General features: G+C 41.1%; 1 protein-coding gene across 1 annotated transcript in view; it reads left to right on the top strand.

The window, feature by feature from the left end:
* Positions 1–19,604, top strand: part of EXT1 (exostosin glycosyltransferase 1) — a 261,810-nt gene that overhangs the window by 199,475 nt on the left and 42,731 nt on the right. The window contains exons 2-3 of the mRNA XM_077271127.1: positions 17,368–17,461; positions 18,247–18,354. Of these exons, the coding sequence (XP_077127242.1) occupies positions 17,368–17,461; positions 18,247–18,354 (202 nt within the window). The remainder of the gene's footprint in view (positions 1–17,367; positions 17,462–18,246; positions 18,355–19,604) is intronic.

The raw sequence follows: 19,604 nt of genomic DNA, 5'->3' as shown, positions 1-19,604 counted from the left end.
TCTTTTTCGGACCATTCTCTGTAAACCCTAGAGATGGTTGTGCGTGAAAATCCCAGTAGATCAGCAGTTTCTGAAATACTCAGACCAGCCCTTCTGGCACCAACAACCATGCCACGTTCAAAGGCACTCAAATCACCTTTCTTCCCCATACTGATGCTCGGTTTGAACTGCAGGAGATTGTCTTGACCATGTCTACATGCCTAAATGCACTGAGTTGCCGCCATGTGATTGGCTGATTAGAAATTAAGTGTTAACAAGAAGTTGGACAGGTGTACCTAATAAAGTGGCCAGTGAGTGTATATATACCGTATATCCTTTTTTGGTTTTTTTTACCTTGCGTGTTTGGTTCAAGATGGATGTTTTTGAGCCGAACGGGCAAAAGCCTCCGATGAGAACATGCATTTATTTAGGATATTTTACCTGAAAATTTCCTTTAAGACGTACATCTCATTTTAATTACATCCTGGGGTGTAATCCAGAATAGCACAGACCAATGTAACCATAATCAACAGCCACAAACTCATGAAAATGTAGGTTTCAGCTGACAAGGGGAAGGCAATGAGGGCAGATTTACAGGCCAAGACTGGGGAGCGCAGGAATCCTAAATCATTCTGATCACCTATGGTTCCCAGACCGGGAGCTCTGTTCTCCGGCACTTCAGGATCGCAAGAAACTATTGATACTAAAAATATCGGCGCATCCGTATACTCAGTGTCATCATTTTCATAGAAATAATAATAATAAAAAAATTAAAAATGAGGCTTATAAGTGATGTCCTGACTTCCGCACCCCACTATTTACCAAGAATCACACCGGTTTTAGTAGACTGAAAAATCCAGCCTTGTTATTCTATAGTGTTTGTCATTTTTTTTATTAGTTTCTTAGGCGGCTTTCCTTTCTTTCTGAACCCCGACGTTAAGACGTGCACAGCAGTGTTTTTTTGACATTGCTGTTTTATGTTCATTTTGTCCCAGTGCTTTTTCAGGGGGGGGTTCCAGGAGGAATCCGCCTGAAAAAGATGTTGTGTGCACATAACTTTCCATTATTTTTTTTCTGGAGGATTTTTTTTTCTTTTCACCCCACGGCTATGTGCACACTACGTCTTTTTCAGGCTTTTAAACCCCTTTTATCCACTTTTGGTTTCTAAAAACGCCAAGCATTAAAGAAGTGACCTGTCTGTCCTTCCGAACGGAAGACCAAATCTACTTTACAGTGCAAGTTAATGGGAAAGCTGAAAAGAAGCCAGGAAGACGCCGGATGGTTTTTTGGAGTGTTTTGCTATAGTTTTTGCTTGAAGAAAGTGTTTGTACTTTTTTTTTTTTTCTTTTTCCGTTATCGAATGGTGTTGAAAAAACGACTGGAAATCGACAGTAAAAAAAAAAATCACAAACCATTTGACAACGCTGCATAAAAAAAGAAAAATAAAGTATAGGAAAAAATGCTCAAACACCAGACTCTTCAAGGGAAAAAACAGAAAATCTAAGTTTCCTGACTCGTCTTCTGCTTGAAAAAACTGGTCAGGTTTTTTAGTTTAAAAAAGTTTTTTTTTTGTTTTTTTTTTTGTGTGTGTGTGGTTTGGATAAGGTTTTTAAAACATTTTTTTCCCGAAATGTTCTTGTTTCCCATTGGCCAAGTGTGGAATCCGCCTCAAAGAATTGACATGTCCCTTTTTTTCCTTAGTTGGGGAAGAAAAACAGGAAAAAAAATGCTGTAGATAGTCATGGATTTCAGAGAGAGGATTTGTGGCATTTTAGAATGGATCCACTTCAGAATCCTTAGTCGAAAAACTGTGTGTGAACATGCCCTTATAGATTTTCTAATGCCGCCTTATCTAGGGTGTAAACATTTGTGTTTTTTTTTTTAATTTTGTGAATTGTTTTTTTATTAATATTTTGTACCCTTTTTGAAATGATTTTATTTTCTGTTTATTGGATCGTTTTACTCCTTTGTGGGGTAAAGCCACTGTATTGAGGGTTTTCTTTAATATTTTGTTTTTTTACCACTTTTAGTATTTCTTTCTAAGGTTGAATCTGTTCACTTACTGGAGCAAATGATTTCTCCATTAGTGATAGAAAGCCGCCCATTGACATTATTGATTAGTGTTAGACGGCTGGAGCATGTTAATTGGCCCCATCCTGGCTCCTCGGCCGGCGGGCCTCCAGTGCAAGATGTGGCCGCAGTGCAGAAGGCAGTATCAGTATATGCTCCACTTATACCCATTGTACACTTCTATAGTTTTAGCCTTTTTTATAGCCTTAGAGGGGTTGTTCATTTTTTATAAACTTGTTTTTTTTTGTTTTTTTTTTTTTGGGGGGGGGGGTGTCATAAAGTAGTTATCTTGTAACGCCATTCGCTCTTTTAACCCCTTTAAAATCTCCAGCTGGTAAGACTTGCTGGCACATGTGGTCCGTCTGCAGCTGTAGAGTTAACGGTTGACTACTTCTGTGTGAAGGAAACCTGACTCTGAAATTCTGAGAAGGTCTGAGCCATCTGTACTGTGGGAGGGGGGAGATGAGGGGAACATCTGTTTGGAAATATAGCTGGAATATTTTGGCTCTCCTGAGTTAGGGCCTCAGCTGGGGAAAGCCTGCGGTGCAGAGCTGGGGTGGCGGAGAATTGTGCACCACATTCCAGAGCACCAGGCGGAGCGGATTACTTACTGACAAGCAGAAGGCTGGTCCTACAATATAAACACAAGGACATTGCTTTCATCCGGCATCGGATAATCTGTCAAATATCATACCTCTACACTTTTTTTTTTTTTCTTTTTATCTGCGCATCAGGCTGTGTTCACATGATGCATTTTCTATGCAGAGTTGGTTTTTTTTTTTGTTTCCAAAACGCAGTAAAATTGTATCTCATATAATCTGCATTTTTAGACAATCGCAGAAAAAAAATGCGGTCTTATATTGCTGTTTACAAGGCCAGATGACTGATCAGAGATGACCAGTTAGGAAATAGTGTAAGGCTGCATTTACACTTTTACCATTTTTTTTTTTTTTTTGTACTTTGTCAGTGGGCTGTGGGAAATGATGCAGAACTCCCTTTTGGGATATTTTATATGTTTTGGATCATCGATAGCGCGCCCCCTGTGTTGTAGTGCTAAATTCTCTGGAGGATCCAGCAGCACGTCAGTTCATTGCGTGGCGTAATGCTTCCTCCCACCTGTGGGGGCTCTGCAGGGTAATTGAACCCTCGCTGTCCAGTTCCTCACAGATCGCTGATCATTTGTGATCAATTGATCATCAATTTCTTTCTAATGAAGAGTCAATGTTGAGAAGCCCACCACAGATCATGCCGGGGGGATGTTAATGATGCGCGTTCTCGTCCGTCGGTGACTGTCCTGTTATAGTGACCCGCATAGTGAGGATCCAGCTATAAATGAGACGGACTGTCAGAGTAGATGATAGCGTTCTCGTCCGTCGGTGACGGTCCTGTTATAGTGGTACAGATGATTGGCCTCGGGGAGACCAAAACATTCAACACAGCGGAGACACCATCACGTGTTTCTCAACACAGTGATTCCAGAACACTGCCCCCATCCCTTATGGGAAATATGCAAATGCATGTAGAATAGCTGCGGAGACACCATCACGTGTTTCTCAACGCAAGCAGTGAATAGCCAGGCCTTTCCCCGGGAAGGAACAACCACGGTAAGGGCAGCATAAGGTCCTGTTAGTGTCCCGCATAGTGAGGATCCAGCTATAAATGAGACGGACTGGCAGAGTAGATGATCGCGTTCTCGTCCGTCGTTGACGGTCCTGTTATAGTGTCCCGCATAGCGAGGATCCAGCTATAAATGAGACGGACTGTCAGAGTAGATGATCGCGTTCTCGTCCGTCAGTGACTGTCCTGTTATAGTGACCCGCATAGCAAGGATCCAGCTATAAATGAGACGGACTGTCAGAGTAGATGATCGCGTTCTCGTCCGTCAGTGACTGTCCTGTTATAGTGACCCGCATAGCGAGGATCCAGCTATAAATGAGACGGACTGTCAGAGTAGATGATCGCGTTCTCGTCCGTCAGTGACTGTCCTGTTATAGTGACCTGCATAGCGAGGATCCATCTATAAATGAGACGGACTGTCAGAGTAGATGATCGCGTTTTTGTCCGTCGGTGACGGTCCTGTTAGTGTCCCGCATAGCGAGGATCCATCTATAAATGAGACGGACTGTCAGAGTAGATGATCGCGTTTTTGTCCGTCGGTGACGGTCCTGTTAGTGTCCCGCATAGCGAGGATCCAGCTATACATGAGACGGACTGTCAGAGTAGATGATCGCGTTTTTGTCCGTCGGTGACGGTCCTGTTAGTGTCCCGCATAGCGAGGATCCAGCTATACATGAGACGGACTGTCAGAGTAGATGATCGCGTTCTCGTCCGTCGGTGACGGTCCTGTTATAGTGACCTGCATAGCGAGGATCCAGCTATAAATTAGACGACCTGTCAGAGTAGATGATGCGCGTTCTTGTCCGTCAGTGACTGTCCTGTTAGTGTCCCGCATAGCGAGGATCCAGCTATAAATTAGACGGACTGTCAGAGTAGATGATGCGCGTTCTTGTCCGTCGGTGACTGTCCTGTTACAGTGTCCCGCATTGCGAGGATCCAGCTATAAATGAGACGGACTGTCAGAGTAGATGATCGCGTTCTCGTTTTGTGCAGAAAACAGACTGTTGGTAATTTTCTCTTCTTTTTTGTAATCCTTGTCCCCGGAGAGTGATTCTTGGAGGAAGACACAGCAGATAATGGAGGACTCTGGGAATACCCATACACCACACAGGCTATTTTTATGTGATGAGCTGTCACAGTGTTTTACCTTCCTTGCCAGTGTGCGAACCCCGCTGCTAGGCCGAGCCTGTCACTCATTGTGCCCTGAAGGCCTATTTCACGCCCTCTTTTCCAGCCAACATGAAATTGCATTAGAAAACTCTGTGAATCCCAACTCCCAGCACAGAAATAATGCATCAGTCAAACAGCGCAAGGTTTTAACCTCCATATTCAGGATGCCGAATTTGTTTTCATAGCTCAGAACCGGCGTCCGCATAGATCGACGGCAGCAAAAAGCAAATATTCCCGTTAATATCCCTCCAGTCTGTATTAACCTGAGGAAACTTTCATAAGCGCAGGCCTGTCAGTGCTGTCCTATCAGTTTGTTGATTCTATCGACTCGACTTTTCTGAAATGGTCGCTCGGGGTTAATATGCAATTGCCCTGCAATTGTAAGCGAGGGCCATCCAAATGCCGACCTTAAATCCCAGATGTATGTGCTATATGAATGCTTGTCTTAAAGGGGCTCACCACTGTTGTGGGTTTCGACTTTGTGGCTATCAATTTGGCCAAAGACATCCGGTCTAGTTACATCTCTACCGTATATCTTCTCATCCAATTTTGAATTGCACCACTAAAATGAAGAAAGGAAAAAAAGCATAGCTGCAAATGATACCGATTTGGCTATAGCTCTTAAAGTGAATCTGTCAGTAGGATCAACCCACCGAAGCCATCTGTATGGTCATGTAGGTCATAGAAAATTGAATAAAATGATACCTTGATATCGGCAATCCGATGTTTCATTCCAGATAAATCAGTGGTTTTCTTAATATGTAAATGACCTTTTAAGATCTATGGGCCGGACATAGATCTCCCTGAGAATCTGCCTCCAGAGCTTATTGTAAATAAAAGAAGTGTTACCAGTGTGAGACATGTAATGACTGACAGTCTGCTCTCCTGATCTACATGTCTCACACTGGTAACGTCCCCTTTAATTTATAATAAGCTCTGGAGGCAGATTCTCATTGAGGTCTATGTCCGGCCCATTGATAATAACAGCTAATTTACATATTAAGCAAAACGAGGATTTCTCCAGAATAAAAACATCTTATAGATAAAAAAATATCATTTTATTCAGATTCCTATGCCTTACATGCTGATATAGATGGCTTAGGAGGTTTGATCCTAGTGACAGACTCCCTTTAAACAAATCTGTGTTTCCATAGTTGCAGACTACAAATAAACCCTATGTAGTCAGACTCTGCTGTCATAATCTTTTTTTTTTTTTTTCTCAACTGTCTTTCTGATATGCTTTTGGTAGGTTGATGAGAAATAGGAGAGACAATGAAGCGTGAGTGTAGGGTCTGACTACAGCGGGGTTGTTTGTAGTCTGTAACCATGGAAACACACAGGTCCTATAAAGAGCTTTGTCCATTTTTAATTTTTTAATTTTTCACTTTAAATGCAGTAGAGAAGTAATAAGTATAAAAAGGGTTGGTGCTGACTTTGATGGAATCATACCCCATTCCCGATACTCGAATGTTCTTGTACTTCAGCTTTACAAGTCCGACGGGAAAAATGCCTTACAATTTTTTTTTTCTTTTTGCATCATATTTTTCATGTATGTAATTGTATCTTGTACAGTTTGATTTTTGAGTAACTGATGAGCTTCTGAACCTCCATTAGAATATGTTCAGCGGGATCAATTATCGATGCTTTTAGAGCACGCAATCAACCCATTTCAGAAATGGCTCTGCGGTCAGGGAAACCCCACTGGGTAGCAGAGCTGTACAGGCGAAAAAAAATAGCATGAGTCTAGCCGTATCCTAGCATGGAGTGGCAATGCGATTGATATGAATGACGAGAAGTGAATGATTCCTCCTATAATCATGCTCTAGGGGTGAGCCGGTGGAAGCTGTGCCTGCTCTTAATGAGACCGGGCTATGTTTTCTGCATGCTAAGTTACCGCGTTCTTGTCAGTCCTCTAGTGGTGATTTGTGGAACTGTGAGAGGCCATGCAATTTGTATTTCTTACCATCTTAATTTTTTTTAATTATTATTATTTATTTTTTTAAACAGTCAGTTTAATTTATGGTAATCAAGCAAATATGAAATATATCTCATCAGAGAAATCTGCTTCTTTCACTTCTTGTAATAACTAAATTCACGGGTAATATCTGTATTTAATGAAGATGCATTTTCACATTACTGATAGATGGTCCTCTTAAAATTGTCTTCTCCTATGAAGAAGGGAGGAGCGACAGGCAGAGGCGGACATTCCGCTGCAAGTTCTATTGAAATGAGTTACCGTATGTTTTAAAAATATTTTTTAAAATATAACTGTCGTTTTCTGTGAACTTGCAGCAGAATGTCTGCCTCTGGCTCCTCCCCCTTCCATAGAATTTTACGAACACCAATTGAATTATGAGTTACACAGACATTCCGCTACAAGTTCACCGAAAATGAAACTTATACTTTAAATTGGTCAAAGTCGACTGAAATGTTACATTTTCCAGTGTAAGTGTCGTTTTCTGTGAACTTGCAGCAGAATGTCTGTCTGCCTCTAACTCCTCCCCCTTCCATAAAGTTTTATAAGCACCAACTGAATTATGAATTAAAATGATGGCTACTCTTTAAAGATGTAGATGTTATCTGCTTCTCACCATCTATTTATGTTGGCGGCTATAATTTTTATACCTCTTTAAATATCTGTCACATATTTTGCCGTCTTGAGGTCATATACTACATTCAAGATGAAGATGGAGTATAGGTCAGTGCGTGGAGTTGTCATAAATAAATAAAGGGTCCCTATAGCTTGGCCCTTAGATGGACGTTATATTAATGGCCGCCTGGAATAATATATATTACTCCCCAGGCGTCTGTCTGACATAAAACAGAATGCTTGTGCTTCTACTGTGTCTGTCAAGGAATGGGATTTGTCAAGGAGATCTGGTTTGAGGATGACAAATCTGACCCTTTGCTTAATAAATGATTGAAATCTCTGCTGCTCTGCCTGGGTAAAGCTTGATAAATAATGGATTGGATTGCAGGGAGACCTAGCGCGTGTAAATGTACAGTGCCGAGCTGTGACGAGACCGCTGCTTCTTTGCTTAATAAGGAGAATATACGTGTTTTTGACGTTTATCAATCAGCAGTTGCCATAAGTGACTTATAGCGCAACACTGATCTCCCCATCATGTACTGTGATGGGGGATTAAAGGGCGTAACTAAAGTTATATCGCCACTTACTAATATACTTCGGGGGGAGTTAAGCGGCCGGGGTGCCGGTAGAGCAGGTATAAATAGGGCTGTCCTTCGTTTACTGACTCTGCTGAAGGGTTCTCCACCACTTTCTTGCGGCCACCATAAGGATTACACCATTATAGTGTAATACTGCTTAGACGTTGTATAGCACTGTTTTTTGATCACTTTGTGAATGGCGGTGCTATTTGAGAACAGTTTGGTGGTATTATTTTAGACTTTTCCTAGCACTTCCTGGCAAGCTACCATATTTTTCCATGCTCGATGGCGACGGCACTGTCAGCATAGTTACACAATTGTATGGCCATGGTATTTGGGCACTGTCCTGATATAAGGAAACCATACGGTAGAGTTTATAAACACTATGATGGTATACTGTGAGAAGGTTCGATCCCATAACAGAAGAAGTAGTAGTTGTAGACGGGCACCATCTAAGGATATGTGCACGTGACGTCTTCTTTCCAGTGAAAGACATTTCTATATTTTTATTTTTCATACTTTATGTACGACTGTGAGCGTTTTCCAAGTGGAAGGTGCCACAAGAATGTACTGTTGACTTTTAATCGCGTCACGTCTTTAAAAGAAGCTCAGAAAGACCGAAGAAGGAAACCTCTAGGAGACACCCCAATAATGATCTGGTGGAACGGAGACTCTACCATGGGCATCACTCGGGCATAGTTATGTCCTCCGATGCTAGACTTGGCTTACGACCTTATTAAATTAAGACACTAAATGCCCTAAATCATACCGGATTCTGGGGCTATCCATGTCATGACCTCTTGGCTACACCACTCCTCCATTTCTGAGACGTCTTCTCTACTGTGAACCATGAAGTAGATATATTCCGTCTAGCTAAAGGCTTTTAAATGGCCCTGTGATGTATTTTTGGAGATAATTCTAATCCCTCTTAATATTCTAAGCCTGAATACATTTTCATCACATTGCCAAGTGATTTTTTTTTCTTAAGTTTTCAGAACTTCAATTTGCATTTTAAGCATGGAGACGGAACGATTATTGAAGAACCAGCTCTTTTTATTTTTACACTTGCATAGAAGACACGAGTCCTTTCGTCGATGACCTCTCTCTTAATGTAGACGTCGTATCCGAGCCGAAACGCCAGTTGTGTGAAGCAGGAAGGGGACGGAAACTTCCACTCGCTTCCTTTAAGCAACCTTTAAGTCTTTCTGCTTTATTTCAAGGTCGGCAAATACCATTATGGAGAAGCATTAAAATTTCTGCAGAAAGGAGGCAGTATGTTTGATTTATGGAATAATTATCTAGCTTTAGCTTCATCTTTGCTGGAAAATTACATCCATTTTTTTATGGGACCGTAAGGTATTATCTCCAGGAAAATGATAATTAAACACCTGTGAAATCAATTAGCCCTCTGAGAAGGGAGAAAAATTGTATTTCCAGTGATATTTTGTCACTTGCAAAACTTTTTTTGTGGTGTTGGAATAACACTGTAAGAAGAATGGCTTCCTGCGCATCTGTGATAAAGTTGACCGTAGTGACTGATGTTTGTTGGCGCTTGAGAAATCATTTTACTTTGTGGCATGGATTATTAAACATCTGTTTCATTAAAATGCATGAAATGCTTTGTATCAACAAGGTTTTTCATGACTGGTGTTCATGATGTGATTTTCTTTCTATGAAGAAGTTAGAGATCAAACATGCCTGACTGTACTGCGTGCTGGGGAGGAAGGTTCATCACTGAGTCTGGGCCTAGACTCATAAAGGGAAGGTTGTTTAGCCATTGGCCCTCAAGAAAAGTTGTCTGGGAATTGGTCCTCAAGGACGCTCGACTGGATGATTGTCTTCAAGGGCGCTCGTATGAATGACTGGCCTTCAAGGGCTCTCTATTGGAGGACTGGTCCTCAAGGGCGCTCTACTGGAGGACTGGTCCTCAAGGGCGCTCTACTGGAGGACTGGTCCTCAAGGGCGCTCTACTGGAGGACTGGTCTTCAAGGGCGCTCTACTGGAGGACTGGTCCTCAAGGGCGCTCTACTGGAGGACTGGTCCTCAAGGGCGCTCTACTGGAGGACTGGTCCTCAAGGGCGCTCTACTGGAGGACTGGTCCTCAAGGGCGCTCTACTGGAGGACTGGTCCTCAAGGGCGCTCTACTGGAGGACTGGTCCTCAAGGGCGCTCTACTGGAGGACTGGTCCTCAAGGGCGCTCGACTGGAGGACTGGTCCTCAAGGGCGCTCGACTGGAGGACTGGTCCTCAAGGGCGCTCGACTGGAGGACTGGTCCTCAAGGGCGCTCGACTGGAGGACTGGTCCTCAAGGGCGCTCGACTGGAGGACTGGTCCTCAAGGGCGCTCGACTGGAGGACTGGTCCTCAAGGGCGCTCGCCTTGGTTTTTGGTACTTGAGGACACTCGCCTGGTTCATTGGTCACTTGGTTATTTGTACATGAGGATTCTCGCCTTGGTTATTGGTCCTCAGTAAAGCTTACCTGAGTTATTGGTCCTCAGGGACACTCACCCAAATTATTGGCCCTTGACGTTGCTCACCTGGTTCATTGGTCCTCAGGAATTGCGCACCCAGGTCATTGGTCCTTTAGCACGCCTGCCCTGCTCTCCTAGTTAATTGGTCCTCTAGGAGCATTATTTTGATACCTTAGACTCTTAAAAGAATTCTTTAGAGGTTTCGGAATGTTATGAGACATATCTTTTATATGCTTTAACTTGATAAAGTGAATGATGTACTGTACATAAATTTAGTTGGTCCCAAATCCTTAATCGTCGGGACCACTGCCTGCTGTGCTCTATAGGCAGCCCAGTATTGTTCATGTACGAGACTTACAAATGTCCATCAGTATGGGAGCAGCGCAGTTGTTACTGCGTAACCCAACAGATGTGCTATTTGGGGCTCTAGGCAATCCCGGTGACGGTGACCACTTGCCAACCTGGCATCAGAGATCCATTCAGGGCCTTATACTTATGAATCACTTTTTAGTCATATAGCAATTTAGACATATAGCAAAGTCTATTTGTTTCCAGGGTATATTTCAGCACTAAATATGAAAATGTTTTCTATCTGGGTCCAATATGGGCTATCTATACTGTGTAATGTATACACCAACTATTCTAGCATTGAGATTGGCTGAAAAACATTGACAGACTTATAATTTTGCATCTGAAATGATTAAATGTATCTAGGTGCAGGACCAGACGTATTGAGGATATGATCAAGCACAATCGAGATGTAATGCCTTCCTTGAATGTCTTGCATCAGACGAGACCTGCGGGGAGCTAAATGTGTCCACAGCTATGGCCGCTGTTCCAATCAGAGCTCTCAGATCCCCCGTTCCTAGACTGTTCTGATTGCTGTTCATTAAGGATAGCAAGGTCGTTTTTCGAGGCATATGAATCATGTCTATTTTAATACAAAACTTTTCTTCCAAACAAGAATAGAGAACAACACTGAACAGATCATTACACTTTTTTGAAATTATGATAGAGTTCATTTTTAAATTTGGTTATAGTCACATGTTCTAGATTTAGTGCAGATGATCAAAAAGTTTTAAGAATTATCAGGTAGATTGTGCTTCAAAAATCTCTTCAACTATTCCGTAAATATGCTTCTTATTCATTTGAAGGGAATATCAGCAGGTTTTGGCAATCTTTTCTAAGAGCAGCATCATATAGAGGCTGAGACTCTGATTCCTCCGATGTGTCACTTACTAGGCTGTGTGTTTCGATAATTTTCTGTTTGTAAAACAGTAATATTTTTTTTTCACTAGTGGACTAGTTGTCTTGTGCCATTTAGTCCTACTGCTCTATATAACCCTGCCCCCACCTCTGATTGGCTGCTTTCTGCTTATGTACACAGAAAGCTGCCAATCAGTGGCGTGGGCGGGGTTATACAGAGCTCGGAATTCTGAGCTCTGCTAGAGAAAACTGTGATTTGTATCAGAACTCTGCACCAAGCAGACCAGTAAGTGACACAGGTCTCATCCCCCATGTATTGGTGCACTGAGTGCTGTTTTTTTTACCAGGTGGTGGTGGTTTTGAAAAAAAAACAAAAAAACTTGAGTTTCCAACCCTCCCGATGATTAAAATAGTGTCCAAAAATTAATAAGGAGTCAACACAAAGTAGAATCTAATTATTGGTCACATCTAACGAGTTCTTCATGCTTCATGTTGACACGTTTCAGAAGTAGCCCGGTTCTAGAAGTTCATCTTCGACTTGGGTTTCATAATTTGAAACTTGATCCATCACACACAGTACATCCTTGGCAAAATTGGAGAGTTGGAAGACCATGTCTTTCCAATCCTTCAGAACCTGTGGAAGATAAGGTGTTTGGAGAGAGTAGACCTGGCATTAGAAGATCCGTTCAGCCTCGCGTAGACTGATGACCTCTTGTACTCAAGTCTCGATGTTCATTTCTCTGTTCTTTATCCAGACTTTGGATTTCTTTCTTAAACTTTGATACGGCAAGGCAATGACTCATGACTAAGGCTGGGGAAAATGAAGGAGATAAATTGTGGATTAAGTTTAGTATAGTACAAGCATTGTCTCCCATGGCGCATTGGTTGGTTTCCCATCTCTTAAGTGCAGTGACTTAGGAGGATGGCACTAGTAGGACGCGTGCGGTGGCTGATTACACACTGCAGGGTCTCTGCAGACAGCCACTGTTATGGAGGATAACGTCAAAAGCTGAGGCTCGAGCAGCCGCCTAATCCTTACATTGATGGACAAGGTCGACACATCAATGCAGAAATTACAGGAGAGCCATTTTCAGCTGGAAAAGCAGACAGGCAATGTTTAGCTACCAGAAGAAATCTTTCATGCACATATCCCAAAACACAAGCCTTTTTTTTTGTTGTTGTTGTTTTTGCTGGTTGGGAATCATTTCATGCAAATTTCTTGCAACAATCGCAAATTGTCTTTTATTTCTAATTTTTTTTTATATACTTTTGAGCGTTTTTTGTCAGATCATTTTTACATTAAGCATATGGTGTTCTTTTAATCTGATGTACCGGTAGATGTCTTAAATCCGTTTACTGGTTTATTAGTATTTATAAGGGTTTTTTTTGTTTTTTTTTAAGCTTTGGAAAAGCTATCTGTAAAAGAAGACAGTCATTTTTTTACATGATGAAATGCCTCTGAAATAGAGTAGGAAATAAAATAAAGATCGGGTTGGAGAATTTTCAGGACAGACTGGGGCTTTCAGCTATACTCTTTTAGCCTTGTTGATTTTAAGAATTCCTAGAATGAAATGTAAAAACATGATTTTCAGACTAGTGATCCGTGTTTTTTTTTAATTTTTTTTTTCCTGTTTAGATTAATGCCACGTTCACACATTCAGTATTCGGTCAGTATTTCACATCAGTATTTGTAAGTCACAACCAGGAGTGGGTGATAAATCCAGAAGTGGTGACGTGTTTCTATTATACTTTTCCTCTAATTTTTCCACTCCTGGTTTTGACTTACAAATACTGATGTAAAATACTGATCAAATACGGACTGTGTGAACGTCACACAGCACAAATTCATCTCCTCTGACTCCACAGCACTGGTCACTACTGAGCATGTACATACAGTGCAGCACAGATTCATCTCCTCTACGACTCCACAGCACTGGTCACTACTGAGCATGTGCATAAAGTGCAGCACAGATTCATCTCCTCTACGACGTCACTACTGAGCAGGTGCGTAAAGTGCAGCACAGATTCATCTCCGCTAACAGCCGAGATCCTGAGATCAGGAACAGAACAGACATTTATAGGGCATTTCATAACTTTCGCAAATTCTTATGAAAATAATTACAGCACATCCTGCACTGAGTTACTGTACCCAATATATTAGTATATTTTTTTAAGAGTCGGTCCATTTTATACCAACACAGTCTCCTCGACTTCGACTCCACCAAAATGGACTCCGACTCCACGACTCGTGACTTTACAGCCCTTCTTGTAACCAGCATTTTGTTTTTACCATCAAAATCTAGTAGTTTGCATTCTCATCCAGATGTCCCAAAATTGGACCAAGTTTAGGTTGCCCAGTGTCTGAAGTTGGCCTACATTTTTATCAGTGAATCATCTTGGATCTAGGCAGATTGATTTCTCCATTTTGAATCATATAATTATGCCAAGTAAGTCAGATGTTTGTGTAAAGAGCGGCATTGGGAAGTAGCAAGCAGGTAGTGGTTGTCAGCTTGGCGTCAAGAACCGCCACCCGACCGATGCGATCATTTGTGATCTTTTTGACTGCACATTTAGGGGACCAATTAAAAAATTGTATCAGAAAACCCTACATATGAGAGATTCATAATATTCTTTTCAAAGATGCCCGCTTTTTTTGTGGAGGATTCAAAGCTTTTTTGCTCCTTGAAATACTCCTTCTTCATATCTTCTTCTTGTACTTTTCTGAATGCGTTTTTGACCACCAGCATTTTTTTTTCCAGCAGTTTGCCTCATTTTTTGGACATCTTTTCTCCTTAAACTTTCCGTACTCTCAACACCTAAAAAGCCGCTAGTCGTTTTTGAGACTAAATCGCTGACAATATGCTTCCGGCTCTTCCGGGCTACTTTTGACCTCTCCCATTTATGATATTTTAAAGCATAAAATATTTACGGAGTAGAAAAAGCTTGAAAAATGAACATTTGGCTTCTTGTAAACTCTTGGCATTGTATTTTTGGCAAAATGAAATGGTTATGACACTCAGAATCCTGAATATATGAACAGCATGTTTTTTTACCTCCTTAAAGGGGAACAGGTCACCAGGTTTGGCCAACATGAGATTCGGCCACCGCCCATCAGGGCTCATATAGCCCGGACCGAGGGGTGTCGCTGGTCTTGGCCCGGTGCCTCCCAGCTTCTTACGATCGCTGCACTCCTTCTTACTTTGTGTGGATGACGTGTCCCTACGTCATCCACACATTGTCCCCGCATGGCGCTCCAGCGCAGGCTTAGTTGTCTGCCCTGACGATGGCAGAGTAAAATACTGCAATGCGCATGTGTCGGCGCCTCTTTGACCTTTCCCGATGCTGGCGCACTGCAATACTTTGCTCAACAGGGCAGAGAACTACGTCTAGCAAGGATCGCGATGCTGAGGAGACTGTGTGGAGGATGTAGGGTCGCGAAGAAAGAAGGAGAGCGGCGATCATAAGTAGATGAGAGGTGCCGGACCAAGACCAGTGACACCCCTCGGACCAGGTGAGTATAATAAAAGATATTTTTTGTCTTGCAGGTCGGGTTGGGAGCAGATATACAGCATTATAGAATACTGTATATGAGGTCTGAAAGGTGGTGGCCATATCTCATAACGACCAAACCTGGTGACACCTTCTCTTTAAATAGAAATAAAGATGTTCAGTCTCTTAAGCGTTTTGCCAGTGCTTCTTCAGGAGTTTTTTCCAAATCCACCTGAAAAAAAAGTCGTGAACATATCCCCTTATTGGTCAATCTTAAAATGGACGTGTCCAGTAGTAAGCTCATCATTCAGCTTTGGTAAGCTTTATCTTTCTCGAAGGGCCAATGGCTCTTCACCTTTTTTTAATTTCTTAAAGCGACCCCCAATAATTCCCATTACAAATAATTCTCGTTCGTTTCACATTCTCAAAGTCTCTACTTTCCTAAAAATCAAAAATTTTCCCTCCAAACTTCGGATTGTAGTTTTGAAGAGATTGATCCCAGATTCTGCCGACGCGGCACATATAGTTTCTGTGAGTCATGCGTGTCGGCATTATCGGTTTCTGACAATTAGCGCTCCTCGCCATGGTTAATTGTACCTCTCAGCCGTCACACATCTCATTATCTTTCTGCCGATTGCAGACGAGCTCGGCTTTGGCAGTAAATTGAAGCGTCGGATGCTTATTAGCATGGGAGATGTATTCAGCTTTCGTGAATATTCAGATACGTCCTCGTGACAAGTCCAATAAGATCGGACATCTGCTAGGACTTGTGCTCATCATTCGAGACCCGGACTTTCGAAACTCACGCACAGGTTAAGAAAGCCCGAAATGCGTGGTGTTTACATTTCTGCAGGGTTTTTTTTATATTTATTTTCCCTCTTGCTGCAAATTAACTGTGCACGCTTGTTTAAGCAAATGATCCTTTTGCAAATTGCATCTTTCCTTGGTCCTGGGCTGAAGATTGTCTGACACCTATATATGTAAAAATAGTCTGCGTCTTCTGTAAAAATGAATCTGGCTAACAAAACAGAAATGTGATGCCTGCAGGCTGCGAATAAATTAGTCTATTACAATTCCGAGATTTTACCAGTGTCGTCTTATTGTCAGCAAGTACCTGTCTCAGTTTTGCGGGAGGTTCAGGAGAGGAACGCGGCAGGTCGGCTTCCTCACCGGCGGAATGACAGCATTAGTGGCATTTCAGAAATCTTAAGTTTTTTGAGACTTTATGGCAATGTCTTGTGAAACACTCAGTAATATTTCCAGATTTCCGGGAGGACTATAACCTATAAGACTATACTGTATAGTTATATAACAGTACTCACTTACATCCTTTCTCATGGAGCCATTACCATGGCCTTCAAAAGCCAGGGAGAAAAATTTAAAGGTTTTTTTTTTGTCCTAGTAAATGGATATTTTCAGATAGTACTTGTAAAAACAAACACTTTAGCATTTTACTCCTAATTAAAATTTGCAACCGTTCTTGAGATATTAATACTTTTAAGTTTTGTTTACATCCCGTCACCTAGGAGACTGACCACTACTGCTATCTGGTTTGTAAGCACTGTGGTGAAGCTGGCCAGGATTAGGAGGTAGCATTTGATCTCCTGCAGTCCTGACAAGCTTTAAAACTCAATAGAAAAGAAATTGTAAGCTCTGTGAATATTTTGCTAACTAGCAGTGGTGGACGGTCTCCAAGGCAACCAGCTTTGAATAAACAAAAGTGTTAATATCTCAAGAGCGGCTGAAAATTTTAAGAAGCAGTAAATTGCAAAATTGCTTACATTTGCTGGCACTATGCGAAAAACCTGTTTATAAAAAATGGGTAAAACCCCCTTTAAATCAAAATGGGGATGGGGCTCAGACAGCCAGCACTCACAAGTTTCATTCTGATGGGAAGCCATGGACACACACACATGTATGTAGTGGAAGTAGAATTGTAATGAGATATCTTAGATAGTCTTAAAGAAATTGTCTTTGATGATCAAAAAATTTGATTAAATTCCTAAAAATTAAGAGTTTCCCACCTTGGCCGTAGAGGATCACTACACTAGAGCGGTTTTTGATGCTTTGATTGCAGTGTAATTTTTTTCCCATAATTATTTACATTTTCATCTTGACTTGTTTTGTTTTTTGTTTTTCTTGAAATTTCTTAATGAAGAGTTTCTGTACTAAAACTCATTGCTTTTCTTTCTTTTTAGGTATGATTATCGTGAAATGCTGCACAATGCCACTTTCTGTCTCGTCCCCCGTGGCCGCAGGCTTGGATCCTTCAGATTTCTAGAGGCTCTTCAAGTAAGTTCTTTCTAGACCGGAAAATATTACTATAAACGCCCCTTAACTTTTTATGTTTCTCCCATCGGGATTATCCAGTGTGCCACAGTTAATGAAAGGTCCCTTACATTTTAATGAAAGCGGTTGTTCATTTTTGGTGGGACCATATTTATTTATTTTCCTTTCACTTACATGAATGTATTTTTGGGCTTAAAAAAAAAAAAAACATTTTTGCAATTGGGTTTCATTAAATGTTTTGCACCATTTTCTTTTACAGTTTTTGTTACACTGAACAGTACATTTTCAGGTGGTCTGTGGTCATAAATCAGCTAAGAGGCTCCCAGGAAAAAGACAGACCGATAAAAGATCTTTCCTTCCATAAGACGTTCAGAATGAGCTCACTGATGGACTCTTAGTTGGCTCATTCGACAGTCGGTAATAAACAGGCTGTACAAGGCAAAATCTGTGATGACACCTAATTGCAAGAAATTATTGTTACCCCAAATATTTACATTTAAAAAAAAATAAAAAATGTGCGGATTCAGGTTATGCAAAAATGTTTATCTATCTATCTATCTATCTATCTATCTATCTATCTATCTATCTATCTATCTATCATCTATCTATCTATCTATCTACGGTATCTATCTGTCTATCTATCTATATACACACACACACACACACACACACACGTACGTGTTAAGCTCCATGGAATAAATGGCGCTATAATAATAAATAATTGTATATATACCGTATATATCTCCCTGTGGCGGATAACATTGTGTTCTCGCTGGCTCTCTCCGCAGGCTGCCTGTGTCCCGGTGATGCTGAGTAACGGGTGGGAGTTACCGTTCTCTGAAGTGATTGATTGGAACCAAGCTGCAGTTATCGGGGACGAGAGATTGTTATTACAGGTGAATATTGGTGATGGCGGTCACTAGTCCCAACAGGGTTAACCCATAATAAAATATATATATATATATATATATATATATATATATATATATATATATATATATATATATAATGACCTATATTGGAAAATGTATAAAATATGATGTGATTAGTCGTGTTTTCAGTGACTTTTCCCATATGCTTACAGGAGATGTCCACTTTTGAACAAGAATGTATCTCCGATTCATCATGTATCTTATTCACTGTTTTGTTCACATTTTTTAAGTTCTTTGTTTGTTTTTTTAAAGCGGTATTCCCATCTCCAAGATCCTGTCCCAATATGTAGTAGGTGTATTAGCAAATACCTCCAATTAGAAACGTAGTATAGTTCTTCTGATAGGTTATGTCACTTACCCCATGTGCAGAGCATTACAGTAGTTAGGTATCCATGGTTACGACCACTCACAGTGACAGTTAGTGGTCCCAGCTATGGATAGCTAACCTATTGCAATGCCCTGCACATGGGGAAAGCGACGTAGCAAATCAGAAGAACTATACTACTTTGCTAATTGGAGGTATTTGCTAATATTATTATTATTATTATACCTACTACATATTGGGATAGGATCTTAAAGCTGGGAATACCCCTTTAACTTTTTTATTTATTTTTAAATCAGTCTTGAACAACTTTGCTTATCCTGAATCTGGCGTTTTTCCCCCCATCCTTTCCCTTTCTGTTTCTGAAATATGGCCACTTCTTCCCTGTATTAGCTAAGTGTATGTGGTCCCCAGTTGTCCTTTGTGGGTGTCTTCACCATTTCCACATTTAGTTGGCTAATAAAGTCAGATTTACATACAGGGAAGAGAAGACCTTATCTCCAAAATGGAGAGGCACAGGAGCAAAGGAAAAATAACGCCAGATTTAGGAGAACAGCGGCATTTACACAGAGTAAAAGAAAAATTGCATATTTATGTCAAGTGACAGGTCCTCTTTAAATCTAAATTGCAAATTTTGATTAATTTCGTAATTTCTTGACATGAGACAAAATGACATCCTGACTCCCCGCAGTCTATATTCACAAAATAGAGAACACCACTAGAAGGATTAGCGACCACTAGAGGGAGCAGCGAGCTCATATACTCCCTCTGGTGGTGACTTCAGGAAGTTACCATGCTGTCTTTTACATCTACAGGTGCTTCTCACAAAATTAGAATATCAGCAAAGAGTTAATTTATTTCAGTTCTTCCATGCAAAAAGTGAAGCTCATAT

Source organism: Ranitomeya variabilis, chromosome 6, assembly GCF_051348905.1.
Source record: "Ranitomeya variabilis isolate aRanVar5 chromosome 6, aRanVar5.hap1, whole genome shotgun sequence".
Lineage (NCBI taxonomy): Eukaryota > Metazoa > Chordata > Amphibia > Anura > Dendrobatidae > Ranitomeya > Ranitomeya variabilis.
Note: the sequence above shows the minus strand (reverse complement) of the source record. Positions and strands in the feature narration are given on the sequence as shown.